The following is a 12,411-nucleotide window of genomic DNA, read 5'->3' on the forward strand; positions in this document are numbered from 1 at the left end:
GCCCAGGCAGGCTTGTGAATTTGGGATCCTCCCTCTCTCTTTCTGAGACTGTGGGCCCAAGCAGAGCTTCTTCTGCAAGCTGAGGTGGCAGAGAGTAAGGACACCAGTCTGCTCTCTGTCCAGAACCCAGTGGTGAGTGCATCATGACGGCCTTGAGAGTGTGCAGACCTCGCCCCTTGTCTGTGGAGTTCTCAGGCAAGCCTGGAGCAGGGGCAAGGACTCACTAGAAATCAAGAATAAACAACTAGCCAGAAAACCCCTATACATTTAAAAATACAAAAGAATAGCACTTTCTAAATGATCTATGAGTCAAAGAGGAAATCACAGTAGAAATTAAAATATATTTAGAACTTAAAATCACAAACATACTACATATCAAAACCACAGCCTTAAATTTATACATTATTAATAGAAATGGAGAAAAATGGATAATTACTGACCTAAGCAATAATAAACAAAAACAAAAACAAAACCAAAACAGAGTAAAAGAAAATGGAGAGAGAGATACTAAGTAGAAAAACAGTAATGAGTAAGTAAGAGAACAAATATGAAAGCTGGTTCTGTAGAGAAAGGAAAAAATGGACAAATCTCTGGCATGATTAATAAAGATAAAGAATGCACAAAGAAACAGCAATCAAATAAATGAGATCAGGACATAAAAACAAATCCTTCAGACATTAAAAATACAATAAGAAACATTAAAAACACATTGGAAACGAAGATGGAATAGGCAAATTATTAGAAAAAGGAAATTTATTAGAATTGACTAAAAAAGAAACAGAAAACCTGAAGAATACCCTAGTTTTTATAGAAATGTAATTAGTGATTTAAAATTTTCACATGAAGAAAACATGAGGTTTGGATGGATTTACAGGTTCATTCTACCAAACATGCAAGGACAATTCTCAGCTTACATAAACTTTCCCAGACAGCAACAACAATGACAACCACAGAAAGGATTATTCCTTCTCACTTGATAAGGCTAGAATAACATTAATATCAAAATCACTCAACAACACTACAAGAAAAAATTTCAGGGCAATCTTGCCCAAGAATAAAGATACAAATATCCTAAAGGGATAATCAGGAACTGAACTGATCAAGGCATAAAAAGATCATTATGGATAAAGAGGATTTATCTGAGGAAATCAAGAGTGATAATAAAATAAAACCTATTAATATGATTAATCATATTAATCAGCATGTTAAAAAAGATCATATGATACTTCCCATGGATATAGAAATGGTACATAAAATTCAACATCAATTCCTAACAATGTCTAACAAACTGGTAAGAGAAGGGAACATTCTTAACCTGATAAAGGTTACCTACATAAACTCGTTAAACATTATGTTTCGTGATGAAATGTTAAGACTAGAAACAGAACAAGAGTGCTTGCTTTGACCACTTCTATTTAGAGTCACATTGGAAGTTAAATATGTGCAGTAAAATAAGAAAAAAAATGGAAGAACTTAAAAGACCCAGAACTCTCATTATTTGCCGAAAATGTGTTTACCTATGTAGAAAATCTAGAGGTAGCTACAGATAAATTACTTGAATTAATAAAAAAGTTTAGTAATTTTGCATGATACAATTGATCAATATGCAAAAATCAATTCTCTTTCTTTTCACTGGTGACAGTTTATCTTAATATTACATTAAGAATACTATATATCAGGGTGGCTCAGTTGAACAATTGACTCTTGATTTCAGCTCAGATCATGATCTGAGTGTGAGACTGAGCCCACACTGGGCTTGGTGCTGAGCACAGAGCCTGCTTAGGATTCTCTCTCCTTCTGCCCCTCCCCCACGCTCATGCACGCAGGTTTTCTCTCACTCTAAAAACAAACAAAAATAAAAATAAATAGGGGTGCCTGGGTGGCTCAGTCACCCCTCTTCTGAAGGCAGAAGAGCATCTGCCTTCAGGTCGAGTCATGATCCTGGGGTCCTGGAATCGAGCCTTGCATCAGGCTCCCTGCTCCTCAGGAAGCCTGTGTCTCCCTCTCCCACTCCCCCTGTTTGTGTTCCCTCCCTCACTGTCTCTCTCTCTGTGTCAAATAAATAAACACAATCTTTAAAAAAATAAATAAAAATATTATAATAAGAGCAAAAATAAAACAAAGTGCCTAGAGTCAGTCTAGCAAAATATTTGCAGGTATGTAATGGGGAAAAGCCCATAATCTTTGAGCAGTTTATGGAAAACCTAAATAAATGGATCATATATGTTCATGGACAGAAAGATTCAATATTATAAAGATTATAAATATTATAGCGTTTTCCCATATTTTTTATAGATTCCAAACAATTCTAATACAAATCCTACTAGGACAAGCAAATTCTAAAAATTTATATTGAAGGGCAAAGATTCAAGAACATCCAGATGCTCCTGAAAAATTAAGATGTGTGTCCAGGGATGAGTGTATGGATAGTTTTTCTATCAAAAATCAAGTCTTACTAAAAAATAGATAAGTAGAATGTTGATGTAGGCATAGACAAATAGAAAAGCAAAACAGTGTAAATAATCTATAAACAGACCTTTGCACATAGAAATTTTACTCATTATAGGGCTATCACTGTAGACTGGGGTAAAATGAGGGGCAGTCAACCAATGATGCTGTGGCAGGTGGTTCTCCATATAGAAAAACCAAAACTGGGTTTCTTCCTTATACTACACAGAGAAATCAATTCTAGGTGACTAAAGATTCAGAAATGAAAAGCAAAACTATAGAACTTTAAGAAAAAGATACAGGAAATCTTTAGGAATATGAATGAGGGAACAATTTTTTCAAAGACAACACAGAAAGTGGGAACTATGAAGGAAAAATCAATTACACTAAAATTAAGGCTTTGTTTTTACCAAAGCGCCTCAGAAATAAAGTGAAACTAAAGTCAAAAACTGGAGTAAGATATTTGCAACATAGCAATTGATGAAAAACTATCACCAAGAATCTATGGAAACCTCTCAAATCAATATGAAAAGAAGAAACAATTCAAGAGAAAATAGGGAAAATGTGTGAATAGGCATTTTTGTTTACAAGAAAACACAAATGCTGGATGAACATAAGAAAAGATGATGAACACCATATTTAATCAAGAGATGCAAATTTAAACCTAAATGATGTGTCATTTTCTACCTACCTATTAGAAGCTGAAATAGAAGTTTTATGAGGATATACAGTAGGGGAAACTCTTTTACACTGTTCATAAGTGTATAAATTTGTATCAACACTTAGGAAAATAATTCTGTGTTATTTAGTTAAATGTGTGCCCACCTCGGTATATCGGCTAGCTAGAAAAATTCTTGCATATGTGCAGCAGGAAATACGTATAAGGATTGTGTTAGTTATGAAAAGCTCAACTCAAATGTCCACTGACATGGAAAATCTTAAATCTCCACGGATAACTACTATCGACTATAGCGTATTCATACAATGGAATGATTTGCAGTAGTGAAAATAAGTGAATGCATTACGAGTATAGAGTATAAAAAGCAAACTACAGAGAAGGACATGTACAATGGGATTCATTTATATAAAGTTCCCCAAGTGTGCAAAACTAAATGAATAATACAGTTGAGAGATACACACATTTGTAGTAAAACTGGAAGGAATGATGAATGTTTGTTTAGAGTGGTGGTTCTCTGGGGGCTGGAGTGTGTGGGGAAGTTGAGACACGGGAGATTGATCATATTCTGTTTTTTAAGCAGGGCTAGGGTTTGTGGGTGCTTGAATCATTGCTAGTGTTCACACCTTCAAAAACAGAACTGCCATATGATCCAGCAATTACACTAATAGGTATTTATCCAAAGGACACAAAAATAGAGATTTGAAGGGATACATGTACCCGGATATTTACGGCAGCATTATCAACAACAGCCAAACTATGGAAAGAGTCCAAATGCTCATCGACTGATGAACAGATAAAGAAAATGGGGTGCACATATGTATAAGGGAATATTACTCAGGCATCAAAAAGAACGAAGTCTTGCAAATTGTAATGACACAGATGGGGTGTGTTATGTTAAGCAAGTCAGTCAGTCAGAGAAAGACAAATACCATGTGAATTCATTCATATGTGGAGTTTAAGAAACAAAAGCAAATGATCGTAGGGGGAAAAAGAGCAGCAAACCAAGAAACAGATTCTTGACTATGGAGAACAAAGTGATGGTCACCAGAGGTGGGGGTAGGGGTGGGGGATGGGGGAAATAGGTGATGGGGATTAAGGAGTTGTGATGAGCCCTGGATATTAAATGTTAATATTGAATCACTAAATTGTATACCTGAAACTAATATATACTGCATGTTAACTAACTGGAATTTAAATGAAAGCCAAAAAAAAAAAAAAAAAGATGGATAAGCAATATCTTTTTTGCACTTGTTCAGTCTACCAAGATTTTTTAGGTGACCCTGAGGCCCACTGCAGGCAGACTTGTGCATATGAATTTCAAGAAGATAAGCCATTTTATAAATAAGCCTATTTGATGCTAAAAAGGTATATACAGTTGTTACACAGCTGCTAAGGTGATGAAGCTAAAAAATGATGCTCTTTTTTATAATAGAAAGTATGCTTTATGGAAATGGAGAATATATTATGTTATACGGAAACAGGAAAATACTTTACCTTTTCAAGACCAAACTTGGTCTCCTTTCAGAGTCTTTTTTACCTTGACGGTCAGACTATTTACATGACTCCTATCCTTACTTCCAAATGTCTCTTGATTTCTTAAGATCCCCTGCTTCACCAGTAAATTATTTTGTATATTCATTATTCCTTGCCTGTGTTTCTTATTTTCACTTTTTAATTACACTGTGTCCCTAAGAGCTTTGTACCAGAGATTTATTCATCAGTACAAAATTGTATCCCTCTCAACTTTATTAGACTATTTTACAAACTGGAAAACATTCTCCTTTTTAAAACATATCCATTAATTGTTTCTAATAAGTTCTTACACTTTTGCTTAAAAACTGAATGTCATTTGTGTTTTTATGACATTAGCCTTCCTGAGTGACTGAAGAAAAGCAATCAGACATGAGGGTTATATTTCTGTTTTCTATTCCCTGTATTTTCTGCATTTCCAGATTATGTTTTATCTGCTCTATTTTTTTTTTTTTTTTTTAAGAAAGAGAGACGACACTTGTGCACACAGAGCAGGGAGAGGCAGAGGGAGAAGGAGAGGGAGACCAAATCCTAAGCAGTTTCCATGCCCAGCATGGAGCCCAACACAGGCCTTGATCTCAGGACCCTGAGATCATGACCCAAGCCGAAATCAAGAGTCAGACACTCAACTGACTGAGCATCCCAGGTGTCCCAGACATGCTTTAAAAATATGTATCTGTGCCACAGTTTCTTCAAACCCCCAGTGTGAGTAGGATATCCTCACACCCATGCTCCCCACCTCCCCTGGCACCAGGGCACCTGGCTTTCTTGTACTACTAAATGCCACCACTGTCCTACAATGAGGGCTATCGTAAAAGACCCAGAAAAAGTCCCAGGTTCAGGGGCTAATGTCTGGTGCAATAACTAAGTGTTCAAAAGAGCTATAATTTATATCCCTGACCCACGAGCCTGGTAATTCATTAGTTGTTACAGGAAATGTTTTTTCAGAATCATCCAGCTCTCTCACAGTAATTCTGATGTGAGTAGTTCTGTTATGCTGTGTTTCATCTAAGGTATCCAGCTATGATCAGATCATTATCTGGCTTTTTCTGATCATGAGAAAGGGGGGAATATACAATCTTTTCCCCACATTTCTTTGATCATTAAGTGGGTGTGTGTTTAGTTTGCACGGAGAAGTAATGATGGATTAGGACTGAAGGTGAAGGGATCCCATTAACATGGAGAAATGTGCCTTCGTGTTTTAAAGGCTGGGAAGGACCTGGTGCTAGCTTCTCTGCATCTTGAGCTTATTTTTAATGATAGCCCATGAATCTCTTGTCCACCTATTTTTCTCAGGAGTCTTGGAACTTTACAACCAAGTCATAATATCCATGGAGTAAAGGGCTGCCTTGTAAGCATCACCTGCAGGGATAATTAAGATCTGTGTGTGTCTGGGCCCCAGAGGTATCAAGGGTGAATCTTACAGTATGATGAAAAATGGGTCCCTGATTGATTTTATTGGTAAAATTTCCAAATTGGAAACCTTATTATCCAGTTTGTGCATTAGTCTAAAGTAATCAAATCAGAGTCATGCAAATATTTATCGGTCCTGGTCCTTGCCAAAATAATTGAAACACATCTGTGAATCACAGGTTATTGCCAATTCCTGGTAAGCACAGATGAAGGTACAAAACACTAGCTTAAATGATTAAAATTTGATAATAAACATTAAAACAAGATCTTATTTAATTATGTGCTATGATGAAGAACAACCATGCAGATATAAAGTAGTTACCTAATTCTGACAGTAGCTAATATGGACACTTTTGAACTTACGTGGTGACATTGTCCTTTTCCCTGACAGGAAGTCAGTCACCCTGGACAAATTCTTTACTGGTTCCTGAGTGAGAAACCAACCCCTGCCAACATCTGAGTATTAAATATAACCCATAAAGAGCAGAAAAAAAGTCTTCCATTCATCTCTGCTAAGTTCCCAGCCTTAATTTAAAGATTGGAGATAAAATCAACCAGTAAAATTTTATCCATGGGATTTCTGTGACTCCCAAGTGGTTCCTTTTCTTTGAGAATTAAGTGCTGGAAATATATATCTATGTACATATATAATAGTCCCAAATAAACTAGTCCATATTATCTCAAACCAGCCATAAAATTCCTTTTAGATAGCTTGTACACAGAAGAATAGGTTGCCCCATAAAACTGGCATGTAAAATTATAAAATACTGCTTATTTTTATAATCTGTGAAAAGAAGTTAAAACACCATTTATTGAAACCCAGGTAGAGGACTCATTTTTATCACTTGCCAGAAGAAAAAGCATCTTTCATAAAATTGAGCACCTGCCTACAGAATTCTAAATCTGTGTTTACATGGGTTTAGAAATCTCAGTTAAACTGCTGAAACAGGATGGAAATCTCCTTTGACAAGACCTGGGGGGAATTAACAAAGCCTGAGCCACACACATCCTATCTTTGTCCTACCTTGTCAAGTCAGCTTCCCTCGGGCTCAGTTAGAAGTTCTCAAACTTCACCTTGCATCAGATTCACCAGGGGGTGAATCAAACAGTGCTAACCCCACTCCTAGAGTTTCTGATTCTGTAGGTCTGCGGTGGGGCTCAGGATTTGCATGTCTGACATGTTCCCAGGTGATGCTGATGCCAGGGACCCAGCAGAGAACGACTGCTCGGGCTTGAATTCTCCAAGAAAGAATATTCTTTTAACAGAAGAATACTTCTATATTTAGGCTTCTATGCCTTGGGAGTACTGTATATATTAGCAGTCATTTAGATCATTTGTTTAAAAATGTGGTCACTGTTTGGAACCCACACAGGCCACGTCTGAAGTCCACTGCAGGGTAGATGGGCTATCCTGTCTCCTAGGGGTCCAGTCACTTCGCTCATGGCCTTTGTGCTGTGTGGTTTTTACCTGCACCACGAAGATTCTGGTTTATTTAATCCCTTGTGAGTTGGCTTTGCATCATGTTAAGAAAGTGACCTTCTGTGTTTAGGGAAGCCAGGTCGCCTAACCTAGAACCCTCTATAGATGGGTTAAGGGGAGGTGCAGGGCAGAGGCTCTCAGGCTCTCGAGTTAGCCCTTGCCTGGGTTTGAATTCCAGCTGGGATACTTCCCAGTTGTCAAGAATTGTGAGAAAACTGGGAGAAAAACTGACATGATTTATATTCTTCCCACTTTGTATTATGGATAACTCACTGACACGGGGTGAAAATCACAGAAATGGTAGACATGGTGGTAGGAATAACGGATTCATTTAGTTATTTGGGAGCAAGTGGCTGGTAAAGCTCAGCCCAAGAATCTGAGGTTCCAGAAGCCAAGAACCACAGCTTTTCTGTATTGATTTAAAGGACAAAGAGGGAGGGCAAGAATGAATTCTAGATTTTGTTTATCATGCCTAACCTTTATTATGTGCTTACTAATGGCCATTTCGTAGAGAGGCAGAGAGAGACACTAATAATCTATATTCTCCTCATTTTGTTTTATACCTTTATATATATACCTCTCTATATACATATAGATATATATGTATACATACATATATACATATATATGTAGGAGTCAATTACCCATCAGATGCCTCAAAATCCTATACATTAAAAAAAATCCACCTCAGCTTGCACTCTACTTGGAAAATGTCACCATTTTTAAGGACAATATGTGTCCAAGAAGCCGAGTCCCGTTTTTTCCAGTATCAAAGCCGAAAGACCAGTCAACTCAAGAAAAATCCTTCCAAAGAAACAAAGAGCCATTTGATTAATAAACTTGAAGAAAAGAAAGCATAAAACAAAACAAAACAAAATTTCAAAAGATTTACTCTCAAATGAAAACAAAGTATCATCAAATTAAAGGAAAAATTATGGATCCGTGTTTTGATTTCAAACTATTTCTTATGTTGCTCTGTACATTGTCTTTAGTTTGCTCTTCAGAGAAACTGTATCTTTAAAACATTACAGTGAGATTTGCCAATTGGAAAGCTACATGCAAGAAAATGAGAAATAGTATAATTCTTAACGTTAGATGAGACTTTTAGAAAACTGAGTCACGCAATGGAAAGAGGGCAAACCCTACGCCAGACCTGTTTGCTGAACTGTCCACTTTGGCACTCTGACACTACAGTGGGTTCTTCTTTCAGAATTAAGTGGTTCTATAAAAAGGAGACTGTTCTCACCCTCATCCTCCCGTTCCTTATCGCAGGCCCGTCGTCTGCCAGTCTCAACACGTACAAATCCATTTTGTATTCTCTTCCTCCACGAATGCTGAATCCAAATCCTTTGGCTCCTTTCTCCATGTCCACAGTGAAATAATCAAAATCCTTTAGATTTGGGCAGAAAAATGGAATAAATAGTTGTTTAATATCAGAGAAGCTTCTGTGGTCAGTCTCTCTGTTCTCCTTCTCTCTTAGAGTTCATCTCTCCAATGATGTGATATTGTGAGAAAAAGTACCCTGACATCACCATCTAGGAAAAGGCAAGATGAAATTCCAAAGATTCAAGAAGGTCTTAATGCAGGTGACTCAGCCATTAAGAAAACTACTGTAGGGGCGCCTGGGTGGCTCAGTCGGTTGAGCATCTGCCTTGGCTTGGGTCATGATCCCAGAATCCTGGGATCGAGTCTCAGATTGGGCTCCCTGTCCAGCAGGGAGCCGGCTTCTCCCTCTCCTCTCTCTTTTGCTTTCTCCCTGTCTCTGTCTGTCTCTCTCAAATAAATAAAATCTTAAAAAGCAAAACAAAACAAAACAAAACAAAACTACCTACTATAGAGCATGTTTACTCTGGTATTCATCCATATACTTGGCAAATGTAATGACTGCACACAGGCCTGAGTGATATTACCTCTCCTTTGGGTTTTCTCATTCACTGATGTTGAGCACCATTAATAAATATCAGAGGGGTGTGTGTGTGTGTGTGTGTGCATTACAGGTTTGTTCATTAGAAACTGAAATGTGACAGGGTCTCTGAGGTACCTGGGGCTGCCTGTAGTCCGCCAGAGGGTACTGCCTGGTGTCAGGGGAGTGCTGCCTGTAGTCCAGCAGGGGAGGCTGCCTGTAGTCCGAGGGTGGGGGTTGCTGGTAGTCCCCTCCCGGTGGCTGCCTGTAGTCCAGTGGCGGCTGCCTGTAGTCCGTAAATGGAGGCTGTCGGATGTCTGGTTTCACATCTTGCCTTGCTTTTACTTCTGACCTGTAACTAAATGATGGAAATGGGATTTGCTCGGATAACTCAGGATTCTGAGGGGATTACAAGGACCACATGACTTCTAGGCATGGGTGGGCCACCCCTCTTGGTGGTCCTTTTGCGGGTTCAGGATCCTGAGAAAGTTACTGATGAGAAGTACTATTTTAAAATCTTTGACAAATGAAATCAAGAAATAAGAAATCAAGGTAAACATGATGATGGCTCAACCAGGGCTGTGTGGAAAAGGAGTTAGGGACAGCCCTCCTTGACTCTGGCTACTTAAAACCTTGTACAACTGTAGCAAAGCTAGGAGCTAAACACGGAACTGTATCTCAGACTCCCAGTGTGCCTCAACACCAGTGAATCAACTCTATCCAACTCTCCCTCTCCCACACACATTCATCACTTCATGAAAGCACAACTAAAGTGATCTTAGATCTAAATATTCCATGAATATATAATGAAGGGCTATTTTAACTTGCTAGGTTGGGTCCTTTTGACTATCTTACAGAGGTTAAAAGACTGAGAGCAAACTCTAATCACCAGCTACAAGTCAAGCAGCAAGTCACTGGGTCATTCCTAAGAGTAGGAACATATTACATAGAGTTTAAATATTAGGCTATAACTACCAGATCAGTATCAGGTGCTATTATCAGATACTACCACGGCGGTAAGATGAAAGGGATGAAAGGGAAGGCAAAGGTGTTTGTGTCCAACATTTGTCTCTTTCTCGTTTCCAGATATTTCCTCACAGCAGCCCCCCCCCCATCTGTGGCAGTTACATGCCAACACCTCAGGGCTGTCTGAAATGCATAGAGTACTGAACCCTGTATATACTATGCTTTTTCCTATATGTACACACCTATGATAAAGTTTAATTTATAAATTAGGCACAGTGAGAGATTATCAGCAGTAACTAGTAATAACACAGAACAATTACAGTAATATACTGTATGAAAGTTATGTGAGAGTGGTCTCTCTCTTTCAGAGTATCTTACTGTCCTGTACTCACCCTTCTTGTGATGATGTGAAATGACAAAATGCTTGGGTGATGAGATGAAGTGAGGGGTGTGACCTATGCACTCTGAGTACATTGTGTAGCCTTAGGCTAGGCTATTACTGACCTTCTGACAATCAGTCAGAAGGAGGATCATCTGCTTCCTGACGGTCCTTGACTTCAGGTACCTGAGACCATGGGAAGCAAACCTGTAGATTAAGGAGGGGGAGTTGGGGCTTCTGTACTCATAAAATAAGTACAGAAACCAGAGTTAGTTGTTTAGTGTTGTTTTGTGAATCCAAACTGCTCTAAACTGAAGGGGTTCCCAAAAGGAGACTAACAGAGTTAATGCTTACCATTATGGGATCATTAATAATGTAACCTGAAAAGTTATCACCATAGTATAAAGGCCACTTAATTCTGTAATTCATTGTCTACTGTCACAACCACAGTCCATAATGAGCTACTCAGTAATCCAGGAAGATTAAAAAGAACACATTCAATCTAATGACAATTTTATCAAAAATTAATATAAAGGGTTTGAGGAATTGAGAAAATATTCAGGACCAAGGAAAAACTCAAATGTGTTGAGAAAACAGGATCTAAACCAGTAGAATTTTTATCTTTAAAACCCAGATTTTTTTTTTTTACACTGGTTTACGGTCTCACTGATGCTGATTATTACTATTTTTAAATATCACTCCCCTGAACAATTGCCATTACTGCAATCAAATATTTGGTGAGGACACACTAAGAATGTAGAGCCATAGATGTATTTACTTGGGGTTTTTGGAGGAGGTTTTCAATCAACACTTTGAGCAGGTCCTGTTTATAACTTATCCCTGCAGATGGGACACATTCCTCTTGGGGACTGCACAGTTTGGGCTTTGCTTTGTAGCTCAGCAAGGTGTCCAGTGCACTCACAGATTGGAAGTGTGCATGCTGAGAACGGGATTCTTTAAACATGCTTTGAATACAATGCCTAACCGCACAAATGCAGGAGTTAAGCAAAAGAACCCAACTGGTCTGCATTTGTGGGCATGCGTCAATGCCTTCCTAAAAAACTATTTGGTAGATTAGACATCACAATGTTTTGAGTCACTTTATTTTCATAATTCGTGTGCCAGGGGCGTGCCATATCTGTTACATGCTCCCTTTCCCACCAGATGTGTCACGAGGTGTAGCAAAAGAGGGGGAAATGTAGGCTCCCCAAAGATTATGCAGCAGCCCAGGATAGGAGCTGTTAAGATGCAAAAGCTGTCACCTACCCCTGCCTTCTGGTGCTCAAACACGCATTTGACCCCAGTGCCGAGTGTCAGGATTTTACGTTGAATTGCACATTGAGGAGTCTTTAATAAGGAAAACACGCTTAATTTTTTATGCGTGTTGTTGACTTCTAAGTTAATGATATCCTGGCTTGGGCAAAAATTATGTTGCTTTGAATGTATAAAAAACTGCATTTTCAGGAAAACTCAAAATGATTAAGAAAAAAATACGGCCTCTTTAAAATTCCTTTACTCTTTGTAGTTATTAATTCCATTATTAAAGAGATTTTAGAGATAATAAAACCAGATTTCTAGTAGCAAATTTTAACAGAATTTGATGGTACGAGCAA

The 12,411-nt window shown here is 38.2% G+C and overlaps 1 protein-coding gene across 5 annotated transcripts in view; it reads right to left on the reverse strand.

The window, feature by feature from the left end:
* The window catches only part of MAGI2 (membrane associated guanylate kinase, WW and PDZ domain containing 2), a 1,343,119-nt gene that overhangs the window by 107,166 nt on the left and 1,223,542 nt on the right, over positions 1 to 12,411 (reverse strand). For all 5 annotated transcript variants that reach the window (XM_045089715.1, XM_045089714.1, XM_045089718.1 and 2 more), the window contains 2 exons: positions 9,592 to 9,811; positions 8,797 to 8,940 (listed from right to left, as the gene is read on the reverse strand). In XM_045089715.1, coding sequence (XP_044945650.1) covers positions 8,797 to 8,940; positions 9,592 to 9,811 — 364 coding nt within the window. The remainder of the gene's footprint in view (positions 1 to 8,796; positions 8,941 to 9,591; positions 9,812 to 12,411) is intronic.

This window comes from Mustela putorius, unplaced genomic scaffold (assembly GCF_011764305.1).
Source record: "Mustela putorius furo isolate JIRA1106 unplaced genomic scaffold, ASM1176430v1.1 tig00003845_pilon_pilon_pilon, whole genome shotgun sequence".
Classification (NCBI taxonomy): domain Eukaryota; kingdom Metazoa; phylum Chordata; class Mammalia; order Carnivora; family Mustelidae; genus Mustela; species Mustela putorius.